Source organism: Empidonax traillii, unplaced genomic scaffold (assembly GCF_003031625.1).
Source record: "Empidonax traillii isolate 1590-97213 ecotype Southwest subspecies unplaced genomic scaffold, ASM303162v1 scaffold45:size3623477, whole genome shotgun sequence".
NCBI lineage: Eukaryota > Metazoa > Chordata > Aves > Passeriformes > Tyrannidae > Empidonax > Empidonax traillii.
The window spans coordinates 2267136-2290028 of record NW_020955238.1 but is presented as its reverse complement, the minus strand read 5'-3'; the positions used below and the strand labels follow the sequence as shown (position 1 = coordinate 2290028).

General features: G+C 34.8%; 1 protein-coding gene across 6 annotated transcripts in view; it reads left to right on the top strand.

Moving 5' to 3' along the window:
• The window catches only part of STRN3 (striatin 3), a 63441-nt gene that overhangs the window by 20456 nt on the left and 20092 nt on the right, over nt 1–22893 (top strand). For 2 of the 6 annotated variants that reach the window (XM_027878763.1, XM_027878762.1), the window contains exons 3-9: nt 5305–5378; nt 6016–6097; nt 6398–6577; nt 7022–7154; nt 8857–8998; nt 14312–14422; nt 20607–20747. In XM_027878763.1, coding sequence (XP_027734564.1) covers nt 5305–5378; nt 6016–6097; nt 6398–6577; nt 7022–7154; nt 8857–8998; nt 14312–14422; nt 20607–20747 — 863 coding nt within the window. The remainder of the gene's footprint in view (nt 1–5304; nt 5379–6015; nt 6098–6397; nt 6578–7021; nt 7155–8856; nt 8999–14311; nt 14423–20606; nt 20748–22893) is intronic. The other 4 variants (XM_027878764.1, XM_027878765.1, XM_027878766.1 and 1 more) reach the window with 4 other exon arrangements.

Genomic DNA, 22893 nt, shown 5'->3' with positions numbered 1-22893 from the left:
GTGTCAACTATAATAAAAAGTTGTATAATTTTCAAAATGTTTGGACTCGTGTCTTAAACAAACTGGACAGTTTCCTTTTTCTGAGTTAGAGAATGAACATGCAGAACAGATTTATACCTTACCACTATACCTTTACTTGTGCTTCAGAGCAATTGAATTTGAAAGGAAAAAAAATACTGTTCTCTTAATCCCTTTCAAGTATTTTTTTTTGTGTTACATGATGAAAACTGGATTTTTGTGACAGAACAGAATCCTTTAAAAGTTGATTTTGCATTTTGAAGTATTGTTTTGTCATAAGGTAGACACAAGCATGTTTAGTCTCAGTAGATGCATTAATTTAATGCTTTAAAGGTTAAAATTCCATTCAGTCTGTGCAGGTAACTGTCCTTCAAACCTACGTGCTCTTTTGTTACCAGGTTATTTCATTTGACCAAAATCGATAGTTAATTTTGCAAAAACACTAGGAAAATAGTCTTGTCAGGTGCCTATATTTTCAGTAGTGGACTCGGTTCTTATACTTAATTTTATCTTGCTCTTAAAAAGTAGCTGAACCCAATAGGGAAGCAACTTGAGGATCAGGCAACAAAATAGGTTTCTTTTTTTATTTTGATTTCAGGGGAACATACCTGCCAGAATAAATTTAAAATTTTATATCAAAGTTTAGAGAGGCTTCACCTAGACATTTTTAAGTTAGTTATCCAAGCATAAGTATATCTAAATATATTTTACATTATACATCAGTACTATGAGCAAGTGACTAGTTCAGAAATAACTTCCAGTTGTTTTTATATTAGAAACTAATGTTTTGGCGTGATGGCTGCATTCTTCTGTGTGAACTGTCCTGTGTAAAGGTGCTTCAGAAAACTGTGTATTCATACAGAAAGCCATATCAACACATCATGTCTTTTCTGGTGAAGTAGTAGGCAGAAAGGATCCATTATTTCATTCAGCCCTGTCCTTGTAATGGAAAGTAGCTCAAGGTTTCCAACCAGTATAAGATTGAAAGTTTTACGTTGTTATATCAAACAGGTAATGTGCAAGACAGTCTGGATTCAAGGCAGATGAGATGTATGCAGAGTGTTGGGGTTTTTCTACTCCTCCTATAAAGAACATCGAGCATATCAAAGAAACAATATGCTGTTATGGCAGACCCAAGTGTCTTGGAGATAATTAACTGTATGAAGGTGAAGGAAAAGATTTTTGTTATTTTGGCAATAATAAACTATGAGCTGCACAGAGACTTTCTGCAAGTGCACACCGTGAGGCTGTGAGGATTGCCTGCTTATTGAGATAAATCAGGGGCTGGTAATTAGAGCTGTAGTGTGAAGGCATCATACAACAAGATGCACAATTTGGAGATTATTGGCATTGGTGAAACAGTATTCCTGCTTTCTCCTGAAATGCAGCTGCCTTTATAGTGTGTTTTCCCATGAAAATCCAAAATTTATCCAATGGGCAAGAAACTTGTAAACGTACACTGGAAGCAGAACAGCAGAATCACGCCATTTGCTTTAGTTTTTGTGGCTAGTGGGTACAAGCGAGTACTGCATAGTTTTTAAGATCCTTGCATAAATTCTAGCTAGAAATCTTATGGAGATTGCTAGAAACAGGAACTGAAACTTATGTTGATTGTTGAGTGTGTGGGTGGCAATGAGGAAGCTACAGATGCCTAGTAATTTGAGGGGATCTAACTGTGAAAGTATGATGGATTGAGTAAGGAAAGCAAGCAGGTACTGACTTGTTAGTAAATCATATAAGAATGATTCTATGTTGATTTCTTGCTTGTCACACTCAGTTTTCAGGATAACACGTGTTATTTTTTTGCCATTGTTCCTCTGAGTGAAGAATCACAGCTAATGAAAATACACGTTCCAAAACAAAACAGAGTTTGAGAATTTCCGAACCGAAAATTGTTGACAGCAAATTTCAGTGTTGCACCTGATTCCTCCCCACCCTCTTTCTCCTTTTCTTATTGCTAACTCCACACTATCAAAAAGTGCCATGCAGTGAAATATCACTAGGAATCAGGAACAAACTAATTTGGACATCAACTGTTGTGACTTTACAGCAAAAGGATATGAAATTGAACGTCAGTGTGTAGGATTAAATAAAATGCAAAATAGCTTGATATTTCTAGTATTTATGTCTAAGTATGTGTAATAATGTTTTTGAGAACTAAAATGTTATTATTTTAGTGTCCTGAAATGCTTCAGTAGTTCAGTATAATTTTTTTAGTTATAAAATTAGGTCCTATGTAGTTATATGTGTGGGATTTTTTTGTTTGTAGCTAGTATATATTCCTTTATGGTGCTTTGCAGACCCGGCAAGATATTGTCTGCTGTGTGCTCTGAGCACTCTACCCCAAGCTTCATTACCGCAGTGCTGTGCTTAACTTAATGAGACTAGTTGAAATCATAAAACTGGGGCTGTGTTTTGGCTTTGTGGGCTTTGAACTGGAGCTAACTTACATCCTTTTAAATAGGCTTCAGCAGCTAAGTAGCAGAAAGCAGTTAAATCAGCTTAAGGCATTGTTTTTTCTCTTTTTACTTTTTCTCTCATGGAAACCTAGTCTTAGATAAGTCAATACTCTAAGGATTCAAAAGTTGTCTGGTGTAGAATTCAGTTACTGTGTGGTGTGGAAGAGTAATGCCAGTGACTTGTCAAGAACACTGTAGCTTGTTAGTGTGTTTGAAGGAATATAATAATGACTGGTTTTTGTGACCATACAAAAGGAATAGATATGTGAATATATCGCTTATTGGAATTAAATCATATTAATTTCTTGCTGTGAAATTGAAGTTGTGTTGTGAAACACAACTGATCTCATTGCCTGCAGCAATATTTTGGTTTATTTGTAGTGGCTAGTAATTTGTATAATTTTAGATCAGATACATCATTATCTGCTCTAATCAACAAAGTAGAATTTTAATTAATGTTTTGAAGTTCTAACTCCAAAATAGAGCTACTGCTCCTAAATAATGTTGCCACAGCTCTAAGTTGAACAAATTTAGTTTGGCTTTTCAATTACAGTGCTTTATTGGCTTCACTTATGAATTGAGAAAAAAATATTTTGTCATCTTTATTTAACTTGATTTATTTTCGCTTTCGTTATTTAGGGTTGTTTTGTGGGGTTTTTTACCCCTAAATATACAATACTTTATAGGGCATATAAATCATAGTATGTACTTTCCATATCTGGAAAGCTTGGTGGAACACTGCCCTATTACCATGTGGCACAAAGCTTTGTCTCAGCTTAAAGAGAGCACCTGGAGCAGACAGTCTTTACTAGAGCATGGATGAGCTATGAACCTATTCATAAATAATTAAAAAATACGATTCTATTTAATTGACAGGCAGGTTCAGGTCACTCAGAAGTCTTCAGGAGCCTCACAGTTTTTCAGTTACAATGTGATTGCCATGAAATGAGGGATTTTATCTTACTAGAAAGGGTCAATAGTGCCATCTGCTGACAGTTTGTCAGTGAGACTTCCTATTTGCAATTTTAGGAGACACTTGTGTAACTTAAAAGAAAATCTTCTATACTCTTGTCTTAAAGATGGGGAACAGAAAAAACTCCAGGCAAATTTAGTGTAGGTAAGATAGAGAGCAGCTCTTTAATGAAGACCTTCTGGCTCAAGGAGTATGAAAAGCACACACCTGTGTCCAGGGGTTCCACAGTTAATCGTCTGCTCCAAGATCCACCTGCCCCCAATCTGCCCCCCAGGCACACCTCCACAAAAATTGAGTCGGAGGTCCTAAGACACCTTTCTTCCTCATCTTCCTCTTCGTCATGGCACGTACTGTCTTTAGAGCTTCTCTGAAGGTTCTGGGCTTGAAGTTGCTTTGACTATGATGGTATCTTGTTCAGGCCTGGGGTGCAAATGTCCTTAAACAGAAGGTATTTACTACAGTTCTACCTTGAAAGGAGCCTAAACAAGCCTAAAGAATTTAGAAAATTCGATATGAAATAGGGGAATAGGGTTTGGTGAGTGTTAAATAAATTCTAAAGTGTGTCAAACTATATACCTACATTAAAATCTAGAAAAATCCTAAAAATCCTGAAAATTCAAAGGCATCAATACCATCAAATATATCAGGCAGCATTTGAGATGTACCTCTACTTTCAATTTAGAAACACTTGCAGTAGTGGCTCAGCCATTTGAGAAGTTTTTTTCGAAGTCCTTGATTTTGTATAGCACATGTCCCATTATGTATCTTTTTTTGAGAATTTTCATATTCAAGAGTAGTCTTTCAACTTGCTGGGAGATAAGTATGGTTCAGTTATTTTTAAAATGTTGGTCAAATGTTTCATTTAGAATTAAAAAGACAACTGTATTTCAAACTTCTTTAAAATGTGGCTTCTAATGTTTTTACAGAGATTTTTTCCTTTGGTTCTACTGCAGAACATCTAGAGTTCTTTACCCTCAGATTTTGAGCATTTTTGCAAAGGGTCTGAAGCAAAAGTTAAACTGTGAAAGATCAGTGTTAAAGTTTGAGAACTCTAGGATATAGGTGTAGATAGTTCAAATTATGTTCTTGGAAGTAAAGGGAGCTGAAGACATTTTGATATGCAACTTGGGTAGAGAAGATGATTTTGTAGGCTTATGTATACCTCCATGGAAATAGTATCACCAAGACCAATTTTTTAGGAAGGGATGGAAAGGAGAGGTTAGGGTTATGGTATCAGAGATCAGAAGATGGGAAGAAGTGAGGTGTATTTGTATAGATGAACTAAGCAAGAATTGGAAGCTAAGGCTCCAGTCAATGAGGAGGAGAAAATCAGTGAGAGAATACATGTGATGAGAGTAACTAGCACTCCAACATGGTTTTTCAGAGAGAAAGATATGTATCATAAGCAAAGAAAGAGCATGAGGGAAATGGAAGTGGAAACTGAAAGTGGCAGGCAGGAATCCCAAACAAGAGCTTCATTCATTGTAGTGTGATTGCCTACCTGTGACAGTGGTACCACTGGAAAATCATTTCTACTAGATAGCTGAACCTCCTGTTTTTTGAAGGCTTCTCTTATTAGCTGATCTACATGGAAAACCACACATTCCTGGAGAATACATACTAAACTCTCATCTATAGGTAATTTGATAATTGTGAATAATTGTAAAAATATTATCTTGAAGCTGTGTTCTAGGAAGACTATAAATAATTGCTTGATGCAATAATTATCACAAGAGTTTTATTTGGATTAATTATGCTGTGTTGGTATGGTTGCTTTAAATGAGAATAGTAGACTGTTTTGAGTTATTCAAATTCTTGTGTGCTAATTTGTTAAACATCTGCATACTTTTTCAGGGCAAAATATCATAAATTAAAATATGGCACAGAATTGAACCAAGGTGACTTGAAAATGCCAACTTTTGAATCAGGTAAGTTTCTTACAATAGATTTGGTCTGTTCAACTTATTGCAGCTTTCTGTCTCTCCCCCAACTCTCCTGTAAATGTCTTATAGAGAATATATCTAGGAAAAATTTGGCATTGGCTAAATATTATTTAATCTAAAAATCGCAATTAATTGACTTTTCCTTTTTTCAAGGAACTCTGAGTGTTTTTATCTTAAATTAAGGGAAAAACTCCAAAGAGGAAAAAATAAGTTGTCTTTATTGCTCCTCTGGAGTGCATTTGATTTTGCATTGTAAATATCAAGTTGATAGTAACAGTTTTGCTCTTCACAGTATTGCAGATAGAGGAAAGCATTTCTCATAACAATACTGGGCTATTTAATAAGCAGGATTTCATTTGGCTTCTTTTGAAATGTTGATCTTTGGGAAGTTACACTTTTGGCCTGTACTTGTATAGTATGCCCTAAAGTTGTGGTCTACAGATTTATGTACCACACCCCTCTCTTTTTTTTTTTTCCCCTTCTCTTTTATAAGTGCCACATTTTGGTTACTTTTATACCCAGTTGAAACCAGAGATCATGATTTGTATTTCTTGTTTGATGGGAATTTTTGTGTTTGAAAGCATTGTAAGTTAAATGTTAACTATGACACTGTATCTTCCAGAAGATACCAAAGATACAGAGGTTCCTGCAGTACCTCAAAATAGCCAATTGACCTGGAAGCAAGGCAGACAGTTACTGCGACAGTAAGTAACATTGTTGAATATTGGTGTATTCAAACTCTTTTTGCAGGATGAGGAGCTGTATATGGGCTTACTCAGTGTAACAGGGTAGTTGAGGTGTGCAAAGAGTGGTTTGTTTCCTAGGACTTCATAGTGTTGAGCTTTTAGCAGTATAGAGTAAGTTTTTCTGTGTGAGATGGATAGCAATGAAACTTGCTTTTCAGTAAGTGATATAATAGTGGCATTCATTTCTAACAGTGAATACTAAGTTTCCTTTTTTCTCAGATATGCCTTCCTCTTTCTTTCTTCTCTGAATGCAACTAGGTATCTTCAGGAAGTAGGATATACAGATACAATATTGGATGTACGCTCACAGAGGGTAAGGTCTTTGCTTGGGCTCTCCAATTCAGAACCAAATGGTTCAGTAGAGACAAAGAACTTAGAACAGATCCTGAACGGTGGAGAATCTCCTTCATCAAAACAAAAGGGACAGGAAATCAAAAGGTAAGTGAAGAGATAATAAATGCATAAATTGGTTTTCCTTAATCATTGGTCAGTGCAAATTGAACTTTCAGTTGGAGAGTCTCTGAACACCTGTGAGTGTAGCTGACCATATATGATTATGAACTTAAACTGATTATACATAGGAACATGTACATCTATTATGTACATATATGGATGTTATACTAATATATACAGAAAAATTGTGTATTGAAGTTGAATTATGTCATGTATACATTTTGGAGTTATTTTAAGGAAAGATTCTGCTGAGTGGTGCTTTTGTAATAAGGACATAGGCAGCTGTAGAAACTACTTCATACAACCGTTTCTTGTTTTGCTAGCTTTAAAGCTCTTAAGCTGTCAGGTAGCAATTTCATTTAATCTGGATAATCTTCTAAATCTATTCAGCAAATAAAACAGATTCTCTTAATGTTTTTAATTACGTAGGAATTCTGGTGATGTTCTTGAAACATTTAACTTCTTAGAAAATGCAGATGATAGTGATGAAGAAGAGGAGAATGACATGATAGAAGATATTGCAGAAGGAAAAGAAAAGCATCGGATAAATAAGAAACACAAAGTAAAAAATCTTTTATTTTGTTTTTTCTTTAAATAGATCTGATTTCTTTTGAAAAGGTTATTTTTCCCCCCAGATGATATAAATGTGTGACGTTAAAGTATTTGTTGCACCTTTGTTAACTGAATGGATTGTGAGCAGATATGTTATTAGTAAATTTGGTGGTTTATTTAATATATTACATAGAAAAATTAAAAACAACCAACCAACCTGTTCACAAATGTGAATTTGCAAATGTGAATTAATTGATGAATTGGCCATCTCAGCTTCTCTCCATACTCTGAGTCCCTTTATGAGGCAAATTTAGCACAATACAATGTGCCTCCTTTCTGAATTTTGGAGAAGGTAGAGACAATTCCTTAGAGAAAAGAAAGTTATTTAATGTGAAAAAAAATTACTTCCACATCAAATACATGTTTAAAACTTCCTTTTAGGCAGTTTTTTACTAAATAGATTAAAAGCCTGGCAGAGACTCATCTCAAATCACCTTTTATTTAAAGTTCAGTAAATTTTGTTCAGCTTTATTTTTCTCTTTAGTTTTGCATTCTGTTAGCAGCTTTCTAGGTAGGATACACCGTCTTCCCTGTCCTATTTTAGGTCTTTGTCCTGTACCAAAAGCCTCCTTGTCTTTGGGGTTTCTTTTTGTAAAAACATTGATTTACAAATGTTGTACTGACAGTTTTATTACTTTTTACAGTAAAAAGAACTGTATTCAGTAGCATGATGACCTTCTGACTGCCTTGGATTTTCTTAAACAGTTGGCAGCATTAGCTTGGCTTGATGCAAGTGTTCATGTCCCAGCTTGACTTGTCAGGAAGGAGTTTCCACCATAACTTTGGTATTAACTTTTACTTCTGGTAAACAGATTAATCAACCAATCAGTTGAATCTCTTTTGTTTTAAGGCAGTAGATAGTCTGATAAAAAGATTACCTAGAAAGTAAATCTCTTAGCACATATGAAGATATTATGCTGCTACTTGGTTTTTTTTATAAAACCTGATTTTTTATAGAAAGCAAAAGGACCATTTATAGTTTATAAATTATATTTATATTTTAAAAATATATTTATAAAAATAGTCTCTTTCTGCAGAAGTAAGAATATTGTGCAAATAATAGAAGATTAACCCCACGTGGAACTTTTTTTCACTTGAAGAATGAAATAAAACTTTTCACTGATGCCTTGGCAGGGGGTTTACTTGTTTTGTTGAAGGTGAAGATATGGTAGAAATGGTAAAAAAACCACTTGTCTTAAAACGCTTCCTTTTCCAAATTTATGATTAAAACTGAAATAGAACTGGAAAGCAAAAAGGGAAAAAGGCTCCTTGACCAATAAAAGGCAGAGTTTGTTTGTAAGGCTTCTCTCTAGACCTATTGATAAAGCAAGAAAATCAACAAAATTTTCTAATTGTTACGTGTTGAATAAAAAAAAATGGAGACTGGGATGAATGGGATTGTTTTTGTTGCTAAAGCTAGTGTCAGTGTTCTTTTTATTTCCTAATGATCACTAGACTGCAGTACTCTCTTTTTTTTTTAATAACTTGAAATCTAAGTGTCTTTTTCTGCATTTCACATTGAAAAATGTTTTCCTCTGCAACTCAACAAGAAGAGACTAGATACTCAACAAGAGTATCTAGTCTCTTCTAACCTAAATGACTAGAAAATCTATTCATGATTCGAATGCAGAAAAATGTTTATCTGCTTGCAGATTGGTAATGAAGGTTTAGCTGCTGACCTTACAGATGACCCTGATACTGAAGAAGCTTTGAAAGAATTTGACTTTCTAGTGACAGCTGAAGATGGTGAGGGAGCTGGAGAAGCTCGAAGTTCAGGAGATGGAACAGAGTGGGGTAAGATGCTATCAAAAGCGTTTAGGAGTAAGGGAATAGTTGTTCATGATAAGATTTACAGTACCTGCTAAAATGGTGTGGATGTGTGGATGACTGTGATGTTCAAATGTTAATGCTTAGAAAATGGTGTATTGTATACTGAAACTTTCATATATATATATACACATATATGTATGCTGTCGTAGTTGCCACAAATATGAGTTTAGTTGTATTTGTTTAAGGGTATGTTTTCAATTCCAAAACTAAGATGAGAATATTTTCTTTCTTAGATAAGAAAGGCTAGGATTCTGAATGGTTTTATACCTGTATTAGATTTGCTTTTCCTATTTGTTTCTTATTAGGACTTTTAAACTTTTTGTACATAAATTAATTTCTTTGGTGTACTTGAAATATGGACCATTGGTATTTTTAGTTTTTCTCGCTGAGATTTTTAGATGTTGTTGCTTATATGGCTCACATTAATAAAAAAAACCCCAAACTTTTGTAATAGCCCAACTTTTTACTAGTAATTTGATGTGAAACAAAATATGTTAAGTCAGAAACTCTTGTAACCTACACGTTTCAAAAGAATAAACTGAAAGGAGAAAATTTGTGTAGGAAAAAGAAGTGACCCGCATAATTAATATCTGCCTTTACATGGTAAATTGAAATGTTAATTTCTGAACTGTGATACAAACAATTTTGTAGTTTCATACTCTGAGTCTTTAATTGTAAGCCCCAAAATACCACAAGATCATGTTTGACCATTTTGCGTCATTGAGGCAATGAAGTCATACTTCAGTAAACACCTCAGGGAGCAAAGAGAATATAAAGATCTACAGAAATTAAAATAATGGCACATGTTCCAGGAAAATAATCCAGTCTTGATTTTGAAGGTATCAAGGAGTAGAAAACATTCTTTCCTGAAAACTAGTATTAAGGGTTAGTCACCTTTATTTTTAAAACTCCATCTTATTTCTAGTTGGAAAATGAAGCCAAACAAACTGTTACCTTTTAGTTTTGGTAATAACTGTCTATTTTTAGTAGAATTTTGGTTGTTTGGTGTTGATCCTCTTTGACGTTGCTGTTATTTGATCCATTTCTTGATCATCTTTTTATTTAGGCACATAGGCTTGGTATAAGAACCTGAATCCAAGTTTTTTTACTTTGTTTGCAACATTCCTTCAAATACATAGTGATGTAGAATGTTCTGGTTCTAACATCAGTCTTACTGCTATTGTATATAAAAGGAAAGATTGTTTGATGCTCTAATTCATGCAGTCAAAAGATTTATCCGTTTTTGCCACAGCAGACTGATGAAACTTATTGAACTATCTTGTCCATTGAAATTCCAAGTCATTGTTCCCAAGATTACTTTCCAGTGTGTTCTATCTCTGTCATCTTCTCAGATAGTTACCTTATTTTCAGTGTCTATTTTAAAAGTCAAATTGACCCACCACAATTTTCATAGAGCAGTTTGAATGTCTTTTCTTACAGTTTAAGTGAACCCATAGCAAAACTGACAACTGACTTAAATGTAGTTCATTCCATTGTTACCAAAAAAATCGTGTCTCAGACAAGGAAGTGGGAAGGAAGAAATAAAATATATACCTACTTTTCACCTTTCTAAGTATGTGTTTTAAGCTTTGCCATATGAAGACAATATCCATAAGTTTATTGTTTATTTTCTGCAAACTTACTGTTTAAATGAGTCAAAGACATACTTCTAACTGTAGTAACAATGTTTTTTTCACATTATGTCACTGATTTTAGTACAACTGTTCTTTTCATAAATGAATGTTTGAGGATACGGTCTATCAGATCTTGGGGTTAAAGCATTACTTTTTTAAAGATCAGAGTGTAAATATGACAAGGCTTCTTTACCAACTACCACAAATAACATTTTAAATATTGTCCCATTTAAATGCTTTCTAAAATAATAAATTGCCTAAACCAATTTATTTTAGCCTGTCACATTAATTGGAACTTTATGAAGCTGTTGTTACTGGAAATCTCTAGGTCTGTACATTTAGTTGTTTGTTTTGAGGGGGAACTTAATTTAAATGAATATTTACCATAACTCTCTAAACAACTGCATCAGCCATGCACATCAGTATTGGTTAAAATTCAAATTTTTCTTCACAATTTAATAGTTGCTATATTCTGTTTTCATAGTTTTTCTTTCTTCCTGTTTTAGTTTTCCTGTGATTAGCATCCTTCTCTTGCAAAAGTTTAAGCACTCTGAAAAAAATGTAAATGTTTACATCTCTATTTATAATGCTTTTATTTAGTATCTGGAAACCAAACTTCTGATCTTTAGACTAAACATATTGCCTAGTCTTCCTTTATTAATATTTTTAATATTTATCTGCCAAAGTATTATCTGTAGATCTAACTTCAAATATGCTGAAATGTTTCATCGCCAAATTGAGTAGTTATATTTTTGCTCTTGGAGACTTCTGCAAACCAGCTGGTGAGCACTGGGAAGTTTGGGTTCTTTTCTTCCTATAGTACAGCTTTTTATGAACACATTCTTTTTTGTAAGTGCCTCAGTTAACATACTTTGAGTATTAAATTAATTTCAAACATTGCAATTTAATGTGTCCTGTCATGTGACACATTTTACTTAGGAACAGCTTATCTTCAAAATAGTGAAAGATGAGCAAGTTCAAGCAATGTTCAATGAAAAGTCAATGTATGTGACACACTAAAAAAAAAATGTACAGTTTCAGATTGAAAAATTTATAAATACCTTGTAGTGATTTATTATAAAGAAAAAATACATATATAACTTGAGTTTGCTTAAGCAAAAAGGAATAAATATATATTATTATATATTGTGCTAGGTGTTACAGATTTAACGTATTCTATAGTCTTTTTGTTCTCCTTATGGTTTCAAAGACTAACTGTGTGTTCATCTCTGGATTTCTCATCTCCATGAAACACCCAAGTTCTGTGTGCAGTTGAACCATGAGTCAGAGAATGACTGACTGTGCTCAGAATTCTGGGAGGCAGAGTGTGACTGAACTTCAGAGTCTCTTGGGTCATCTTCTAAATACTTAAAAAAACCCCAAATGCCCAATAAAAACAAATTCAAACCAGCCTTCCTCCACGAAATTACAATGGTTAGTGGACATCCTGGATCCTCTGTGCTGTTCTGGTGTCAGTTTAGTGCAGGTATAAACACTCAGGCAATTTGAGGAAATTCACTGTTAGAGCAGAATTACAGAGATCTTCTAGTTACATGGCTGTGTTCTGAAATAGATAGTTTCTCTGGGCATACTACGGAGAAACACTGCTGGGTTTTCCTCAAAACCTTGTTTTGAATTCATTTTGCAGCCTCCTCAGACAACCAGAGTTAGTGTTTTATCTAGTTTTCTATTTTCAACCTACATTTCAGCAGCCAGCAGTGTTGGTTTTGAATATTCTTTTGTAGACTTGTGCTTTTCGTGTTCTCTGTTGACTGAATGAGCCCACGGTTCCTTCAAATTCTTTGTCTTGATATTTAATGTCCTATTTGTTTTGCGCTCTACAGACATTTCCAAACCTCTAGTGTAGAACAAAGACTGAGTATGTTACTTCAATTTTGTCATCACCTGCACTGAAATGTATGGACTACTCCTGCTTTAATACGCTGCACCTTTTAAAATGTACCTAAATGACTTTTTTACAACAGCAGCGCATTGCTGTTCCATGTCGTCATCTTCTCGTTCAGTTTAATTCCCTAATTCCTTCTCTGCCATACTTCAACCTAACTGATTATTTTCATTTTATTAATGGTGCTTTGGATTTCTTTTAATTCATTTTAATTTGGTTTTAACTGAATATTTTTTTAATTGAGTTTTAGGTTTTTTGGTGTTGTTTTGGGTTTTTTTCTTAATTTTCTTCCTCTTTTGATTGAGCATATCCTCTGACTTATCTCTCTGTGCCTCTTGTGTTTCCTGACTAATCACTATTCCTCTCTGTCAGTGTTTTGGCCCAGAGATCATAAAGATCATAAAGGTCTTTGTGTTTGTAGTTCAGTAGTTGTAGCTGCAGTTTGGTGTAGGATGTCATTTTCCTTTTTCCTCTCCACAATTCTTTGCAGTCAACTCAGGGGACTCTGCCATTATGCTGCTGGTTTCATGCTTTCACTGCCCTTGCCATTTCTATATTGATCTTAATCAAGACTGACCTATCTTTGTCCTATTTGAATGATGGTAGATGCATCAGTATCCTAGGGTATCTGTCTGCTCCTTCGTTGTCATGTTTTATCATGAAACATGTACTTGGAATAACTCCTCTTGTGTTGCACCCTAAATGCATGTTTCCTTGTTTCTGCTGTGTGTGACTCCTCATGTGCACTTTTATGATTATAATGGTTATAACTTCAAAAATGGATACAATCATATTGTAGGTATGATTGGAAGCTGAAAACGAGGATCTGAGTTTTAATACTTTATGCCTAAAGAATTTGTGGGCATAAAGCTAAACTGGCACACAAATCAAGTTTTCTGCCTAGTTGTCTACTAGCAGAAGTGCTTCTGCAAATGTTATATTTGTCTTGTCTTAGAAACAGGTTTCTCTTTTTACTAATTCTAAGTTTCCAGAAATATTTGAGATGGAGAGTTTAGAAAAGTGGAGACTTGACTTTTCACAAAGAATAATTAATTCTGCAATGTTTGTCAAACAGAAAAAGATATATCTTATGAAACTACTGTGGAATGTTGTATTTCTGCTAATTATGATTTGATTTCTGGATGCAGTAGGATGTCCACTTGTGTGAAATACTTTTCTTCATCTTTATGTAAAAAACTATATTTATAGACTTGTTTCTCTGATTAAATGTAGGACCAAGGTTTTTTTCCTGTGCATGTAGAATGAATGCGAAAGGATGCATGGTGGTCTGTCTTCATGAATAAACTGGCACTGATTTACTCAAGCTTGCATTTTCATGAGAGATATAGCATGAATACTTTTATTTGCTTATTCAACACTGGCTGAATAATTTCTTAACACTGTCTTTCTAAAGATGCAGTAATTGTTTCTGAACACCAATGAATTGTTGTGTATTTTGAAGTATTTAACATAAACAGTTACTTATGAAGCCTAATTTGTTTGCTCCTTGGTAACAAATTAACATCCAATTTTCAAATATGTAACTGATAATATACAGTGCCTTGGAAAACTGTATGAAATGAGACTCAGTCTTTTATAAACTTAAAACTGAGACTGCACCTTTAAAGATCTATTAATAACTTTATTAGTGCTCTTATACAGCTATGACAGTAAATCACCAACAGCTTGCATTGCCAATTGCTGATTTTTTTTCTTTTAATAATGTGCTGCATGTAGACAAAGATGACCTGTCCCCAACTGCTGAGGTTTGGGATGTAGACCAGGGACTAATAAGTAAACTGAAGGAACAGTACAAGAAGGAACGAAAGGGGAAGAAAGGGGTAAAGAGTAAGTGCAGATTCTGAATCTTGTAATGCAACACTTTTTTGCCTATCTATATAGAAGACATTTTTTCTCACAAGTTCTGTATTTGGTTGTTTGTTTGTGTTTTTTTTTTTTTTCATGAAACATCATTTTCTGTAATGGGGGCAACCAACTTTAACTTTCTACCTGCTGAATGTGAATATGCCAAAACCTTTAACAGCCATTTCCTAAATGAGAAATGTTGAAAAAAACACATAAAAATTCAAGATTAAATAGGTGAAGAGAACTAAACACTTTGAAATGTGAGTGTAAAAATAATGGATAACTTGCATTTTGAGGATATTCCTACTCTAAGAAGTTTTCTGAAAGATTTAACTTTATCTGTTTCTTAAAGTATGGTACTGTGATACTGTTCTGGGAAGGATGGGTGTTGAGGTCTTTTTTGGGGGCGGTGGGATCAGGTTTTTGTTGCTTTTTTAAAATATTTGCTTGAATCAAGCTATAATTGCTATTTATGGGCTTGTAATTATCTTACAGTCCTAGGCATTGAGAATAAAAAATGTCTATAATGTAAATATGAACTTTTTGATGGCTTGTTCAATGATATAATCTTTATTTTATGGTGCCCTTCAATTTTCTGTGCATTTACCACATTTTGGTTGACAGCTTTTCTCTTATAGCTGACCTATTTTAACTATGTAAGTTAAACCAAATTTCAGTGTTGAACAACCTGGTAAAAATACTTTTGGAAATTGTGAATGAATTACACAAAGTTCTTAGTGGATAAAGTATTATTAAATCTATGTCATCATAGAATGGCTTGGATTGGAAGGGACTTTAAAGATCATCTGGTTCCAACCTAATCTAGTTTAGATCAGATGTTAGGAAGAAATTCTTTACTCTGAGGGTGGTGAGGCACTGGCACGGGTTGCCCAGAGAAGCTGTGGATGCCCCATCCCTGGAAGGGTTCAAGGCCAAGGTGGATGGGGTTCGGAGCAACCTGTGCCAGTGTCTCACCACCCTCAGAGTAAAGAATTTCTTCCTAGTATCTAATCTAAACCTATTCTCTTTTAGTTTGAAGCCATTCCCCCTTCTCCTGGCGCGACCTGACTTGTAAAAAGTTCCCTCTCCATCTTCTCCCTTCAGGTACTGAGAGGAAGCAATTAGGCCACCCCAAAGCCTTTTCTTTTCCGGGCTGAACAATCCCAATTTTCCCAATTCGGTCAACCTCCCCTCATAGGAGAGGCTCCATCCCTCTAATCACCTTCGTGGCCCTGCTGTGGACTCACTCCAGCAGGTCTGTGTGCTGGGAGCCCCAGAACTGTACACAGTACTCTGGATGAGGTCTCACCAGAGCGGAGTAGGGGGCAGAATCCTCTCACCCAGCTGCCCACGCTGCTTTAGATGCAGCCCAGAACATGATTGTCTTTCTGGGCTGCAGGTGCACATTGTCAGGTCATGTCCAGGCTCTCATCCACCAGCACCCCCAAGTCCTCAGCAGGGCTGCTCTCGATTTCTTCATTCCCCAGCCTGGATTGATACAGGGGGTTGCTTCAACCCAGGTGCAGCACCTTGCACTTGGTCTTGTTAAAGCTCATGAGATTCCCATGTATCCACTTCTTGAGCTTGTTCAGGTCCCTCTGGATGGCATCCTGTGTCACTTCAGAGAAGCTCCCATGCTTGCAGTGTTTTTCTTTTTAAAGTATATTTTAACAGTTTCTGGCAATATGTAGTAAATTCTTTTCCTCAATTTGAAAAATGTGTGAAAATGTACTAACTAAATTAAGTGATAATTAAAATATAACACTTCATGAAGATTTCTGTAATCACTAAGATTTGAATTTACTTTGTGACACCTAACAATTACACTTCAGTTAGTGCACGTTGGTTATTTTTTCAGCGGTTCTGCATGACTTGCACGAACACACACATGAACAGAAAATCTTTGACAAAGCAAAGATTTTTACCTAGTCTATAGTTTGATTAGAACTTACAGTAGTAATTTGCATGCTAATGGGTATCACCATTTAATGTGTAAATCAGCAGTTGACGCCAAACTCACATGAAGTGTTTGGTAGGGTTAGAAACTTCACACCAGGATGGTGTTGAGGTTTTCATACTAAACTTCACATTTTAGACTTTTGGAAGCACAGTGGCTGCAAAATAACAAAGTTTTCTTCATCTAAAGTAATTTTGAAATCTTCTTTTGCTCACATAAGAGAATATTTAGGAGATGAACTCTGTGTCACAGTGTGGTGAGGTCATAAAAGTCATTATTTAGGTTTTGAGTTTGAAATTCTCCTTTGGGAAACCTTGAACTCATAGTTTCATAGGGTGGTTTGAGAGATTCTTTGCTTGTCACATTCGTGATAGTTTCTAATTAATTAGCTCAGTGATTCAGAGGTTTTTGAGAGAACACACACACATTCAAGGTTGGGCAGATTTATTTCAGTTCTGTTTGCTTCATAGATTGGTTTTCTCCGCTTTTTAACACTCTGAGATTGAAAATAATGTTGAAGACCTTCTTTATTCTTGCTTCTCATGTCTGATCATTTGGGAACTTCATTCTGAATACTCATCTCTTACTTTGCTCTTCAGTGTTTTGTCAGACTTCTATGAGAATTTATTTTGAGCACTGTCAGAACTTTTCCTGCATAGTAATGTATATGTATCGTCATGAACGTCAAACAAATGTGCATTAACTGTCATTCCTTGCAATACTTTGAAGACAGCATAATAGAGCAGACATTCTAATGGTTTCTTTTGTTGGATATGCATCTGGTAACTACCATAATCTACATTTAGACTGTATCTACATTCTGACTGCATTGAGGGTAATCATAGCCCTGACAGGGAAACTTTCATCCAAATGTAGATATAAATAAGTGAACAGAAGTAGATCTGATTCTATTTTGATACTTCTGTAGTCTGTATTCATATATTTTCTTTTAGGTAGAACACCTTAATTTAGGTCATGTTCTGTCAGCACACGTGTTTCTCTTTTTGGTGGGGAGGAGAAGGGTGTCTGTCATGACAATCACCATGTTATGTGGGAGTACTACCTCTTTATAACAATCTTTATAAACCCCACCAAAACAGCAACAAAAATCCACTCCTCCACACTGAAATTGCCTTCATAATATCACCTGTAAAATAATGCAAAAGCTGTTTATTGAAGAGTTCCAAGTTTGATAAGATCAGTTTTGGCAGGTAAATTGGGATGAGTGTTTTTCAGATATAGCCTGTCACATTTGCAGGACATAATGTGCAGGTGTTGTATATCTCATTTTTTACTATCAGGTCAACATAGTGCGTTCTCAGCAATTTGAAAAATAGTTTTCACATCTTAAAATGTATGTGCACATCACTGTTGATGTGAAAATACTCCTAATGTTTTTCCTTAGTTTTCTTGAAGCTTGTCACAGGTTTTTACTTTCCTGCTCTTTTCTCTTAGTGTAATTGTTCTGTATTTATGAAACAGTATTCATCCCACTCACTTTGCTAGCCTTGATTTCTGGAAATACAGTGTAATAGTTATAGGCATGAAAATAGATCTGAATTTTACCATCTTCATTACCATCACCTTTTAAGATCCCTATGTTATATTCAAACTTGGACTAGTACACTTCAGAGCTAATAGAAATCTGCTTAGGGTTTCTCATACTACAACTTTTCATCACTGAATGCTCATTTTCCCTTTCGACCTCTGAAGGAGAATACACTGAGATGATATTGTAAATGTTTTGCTTTCATTCATAATGGGTTTGTTTACCGATTTATTTTTTTCCTCTTTTTTTTTTTGAGGGTAAAACACAGCCAGTTTGTGCCTTGAGCATAGCTGTTTATGCAGAGACAGCTCATTCTTTTCTTTAAAAATCTTTTTGTAACATTTAAAATACTTCACCAGTTATATGAAGGTACCCTTGCACTTATTTGAAAGCAGAAATCTGTGCAGTCTTCTGTAGTGGTGGCACAATCTTGAATATTGACATTTTTTGGCATGAAATACACAGAAGTTGTGAGAACAGCATCTACTCTCTTGTAAGCTTCTCTCTGTATTGTATGATGGATTGAGGACTGTTCTAAAGTGACGCTTGAAGGACAAGAAGTGCCCAAAGTTACTGAAAACATTTAAGGCAAGGCTGTCCATCCCCTAATAAGTGATACACTAAATGAATGGCTGTTTTAAGGTAGCAGACCACAGGCGCTACTTCTAGTTACTTCTGAGTTTGCTTTGAGACAAACTGTCTCCAAAAGATCCTTTCAGTTTAGATATGAGTAATATCCATTTTTGGCATTTTGCATCAATGTGTTGAACGGTTCATGTGTATCAACATGGAGAAGACAAATGTGTTTTTTTTCTGAACAGCAAAGGGTTTATTAAAGTAGACAGTTTAGGGTACCAGTCATTACTTTTATCACATCATTTATCAATTTCTCTTTACAAGAATATATCTGCTGTCGGTCATGGTAGGTACCTCTGATGGCCATCTGGAATAAAGACAAAAGCAAACTTTGTGACCTGTGTGGTAGAGACCTGTCCATTTTAAGCATGACTTCTGTATATGAGATCTTACCTCCTGACTACAATCAAGTATTGTACTTTTGAAATCAAATCCTATCAGCCTAGGCTATTAGAAAAAAAAGGTTTGTTCAAAAAAGTCATTCCTCATTTTTATTATTTTGCATTCACTTCAGTAGCTGAGATCACAGGTTTCTAGATATACTTCTACACGAGAGTGGAATGAAACTTAACCACTCAAGTGATCTGTTACTGAAGGGAAACTTTAGGAAGCCATTTTTATTCTCAAACAGTTTCTGGGTATCAGCCTTTGTAGATTTAACTGGAACACTGAATGTTCCATAAAGGAAAGAAAAAATATCAAAAGCACAAAAATATAAAATGTGTATATAAAGTTCTGTATTACGTGGCAAAATGAAAATGTTTTGCAAGTATTGATGAGAATTGTCATATAGGGGTATGTGTGATATACTTGCCATGATTCTACCTCAGGAAATACTTTTTGATGTCATCCTATCTGCAGGGAATTCTCCATTATCTTCAGAGAATTCAATGTTTTTTAGATACTTATTTTTGAACACATTGACCTTTACCCGGTGAGGTCTGAAACGATCAGATACTTTTTGAAAGAGTGTGTTTTAGTGTTTAACTGTTGAATGAACAGCTCTGCTTTTGATGTCATCTGTTGTTATAGTCTTTACCTTTTACTTTTTTGAGAATAAAGGCTTTGTTTTAGTTTCCATTTCCTTTTTAATAAAAGTGGTACATTTCATCTCAGAGTATAAGAACTTGTTCCCTAATGCTTCCTTTACTAAATGGTTTACAATATCTCTCTCACGGTCCCAGGAAAGGCTGTTTTATTGGTTAAAAGTTGGTTATGTCCTTCATCATTCTGGATTCTCTCACTGAAATACACTTTATGATTGAAGCTTGATTTTTTGATGTGGAAGCTGTAAAAGTGGAAGCAGAAATTAATTTAGTAATTTAAAAATATTTTAAATTATACTATTCTTGTTTACTAGTGTCTGCATAATTAAATGCACATATAATTCAACATGCTTTGTTTCTAGAGGCATGCTTTTATAATAAGGGTAATATACATTTGCAGTTTCATACAGTGATGGAAGTATTCTTGCTCTCATGTTTAATAAACACTTTATGCAATTTAAGTATCATTCAAAAGCAGGGAAAGTTAATTGTTCGTTGCACCCCCATTATGAGTTGTCTGTACTTTTGCCCTCATTTTTAAGTATATTTTTAATTTGCACTCTGTTTTTCAGTGTTAAATTGTTTAGTATAGTTAAAGTTGTGTAATATTATTAGAAAATGTTTAATTCATATGTTTTTTGTGTAATAGTTCATGCTCTTTTAATATTTGGCTTGACTTCAGTAGGGCTGTAAGATGATTTTTTTTCTCTTTCCTGCAGGAAATTGTAGACTAGATCTACAGAACACAAAGGAGCATTGTCATTGTTTGATTTAGTGAATTGAAGTTGTTTGCATGTAGTTTTCAGATTTGATGTATGAACTCCTTTTGATTTCCGAAATATTAATAAACAAAAGCAAAGCACTATTTATTTTAAGGAGGTCCCATCAGTAATTATTCTTATTTAATGGATTTTTAGACTTCAGTCAAGTCAAGCGGTAGCAATCAAATGAATCTTTGCTGCTGACATTAATTTACAGGAGTCAACAGGACAAAACTTCACGACATGATAGCTGATCTGGGCGATGATGAGATACCCCACATCCCTTCAGGAATCATTAATCAATCTAGGTCACCCTCTTCTAGAATGCCTGATCATGAAGGTGCAAGAGCAGAGGAAGGTACAAAAAATTCAGCTACTTATTATATTTCAGGAGATTTTTTTTTAGAAAGCACACGCTGTAATTTATTGTCCCCTCTGTAAAGCTTAATGAAATTGCAGATTGCCACGTTATTTTATTTGCAGTTCTTCCCAAATGATTTTATGAGATTGTGGCTTGAGTTTCTGTAGTTTATCGTAACTCACCATTATTTCATGAGTATTTTAAAATAACTTTATATACAGCAGTGTGTTATGAAACTATTCACTATTAAGTCCCTGTTTGCAGACACCCTCCCCCCCCCATTAGCAACACCTTTCACAGATAGGTTGTATTTATTTAGGGGAAAAAAGGTGAATGTTAACATTGGATGCACAGTTTGGATTTTAAAGTGAAAAGTGATGGTTAAAGTTACAAGATTAATTTGTCTCTTTTTCCTCAAGTTTAATGTTCTCTTTTTAAAAATTCTTTTGGTCTACATTTACAAGTTTGTAAAGACACTGTTTATTTCTTTATGAAGTATTTGTTCCATTTCAGGATTATCTTAGACAATGGAAGTTAGTGGCATGCTTTTGTCTAAAAAGTCAAAAATCCTGTATTTAGCTTTTAAGTATGTTGTTTTAAAGGAATTCTTCTCCTTGTATTGACTTTGAGATTAAAATATGTAAATTCTGTCCTCTACTCAGAACACATTTATTCAAAATACTCTAATGTATTCAGGTTTGGGTCCTTTAGGATGATCTTTGACCCATAAGCCCTGGCATAGTAGCACCTATACCAGAAGTGGAATTTGTGTTACTACTGATCCTTGTCATCTGTTGGTTCTCCGGCTCTTTCTTCACCCTTGGCCCCACAAATGCCTGTCACCAGGCATGCAGAAAAATTGAAATGTTGCAAAGAAGTTTTTTGTTGCTCTCCCAAACTGTTACTTTACAAAAGTCTCTTTTACTGCCTTGCTTTTCATCTTTATTTTTATTTACAACTTAAAGATGAACCAGTATCCGATTTACTTGTGGAGTGCAATTGGAAAACCTACTGGTCAAAAGTTCCACTTGCTAAAACTTGTAGACATATGCTGAGGTTCTATTTAGGTTTAGTGTTTACCTGCTTTAAGTTGCCTTTTTGCCTTGTTAGGGTAGGAAGGACACATGACCCTACAGTTACAATTTCTTCAGTCTGTCTTGGGCTGTTTTTCTTTGGCCATACATATTGTGCAAAGGAACACGGACCTTCGTTGTTAAGAACAGGCCATAAAACTTTGCATCTAATATAATACTGGACAAAACGGTCTTTCTGAAGACATAGATGCCAAATTTGAATTTGCTAGGGACCTGTTTTGCATTGCCTGCACAAACACTGTGCTGCCCTTAAAATAAAGATTGTTCACACTGTTTTCAAATAAACTGTTGTTATTGCTTTCAGGTTGATATCTTCATGCTGTTAATTGTGTCCATATGTTTTCAACTTGTCGGTGTAGTTTTGGGCTTTTTTCTTTAAGAGGAGTAATATTAATATCTCTGTCATCTTATCTGGTAATTGTGGTTTCTGCACAGCTTTTAAACTTGAATATTAGAATATAACTTTTGCTGTTTTTATCCTGAATACTATGTGGCTTTTTGAGTTTGTTTTTACCATGTGGTGCAAAGCTGCAAACAAACAGCGTTTGAATTCCTTCTAGATGTGTTACAAAGCCAAATAGTTCATTATCATGAAATGCAGATTTTGCACCGTGTGGTACAAATGCAGATCTTACTCCTTTATTCAGATATGTTTTAAAAGCCGAGTTTGTGCAGATAACGTTAGGCTTTCTTCCTGGGACACATCAGCCTATGCTGATAAATGTTACCAAGCCGTAGTTTTCTTGTGAGTGTATGAAGGGTTTATGTTACACTTTGAAATACTATAGTTCTGAGGTAGCTGTTGATAATTCTGTTTTCATCAAGAGGAGAAAGTGTTATTGAGCTTACTTTTTTTTTTTTTTTTTCTTGAAGGGGTGTCAGGGAGGAACTGATTCTAACTGGCAGGGAATGGATCTTTTATGCTTCTAAAGGGGGGGGGGGATGGATGGTTTTTGTTGCCTTTTTTTTCCCACTCTCAAGTGCCTGGCTGGATATGGTGAGAAAATTGTTATGCTGTAATTGGACTTAATAGTTTTGGTCATGAGAAA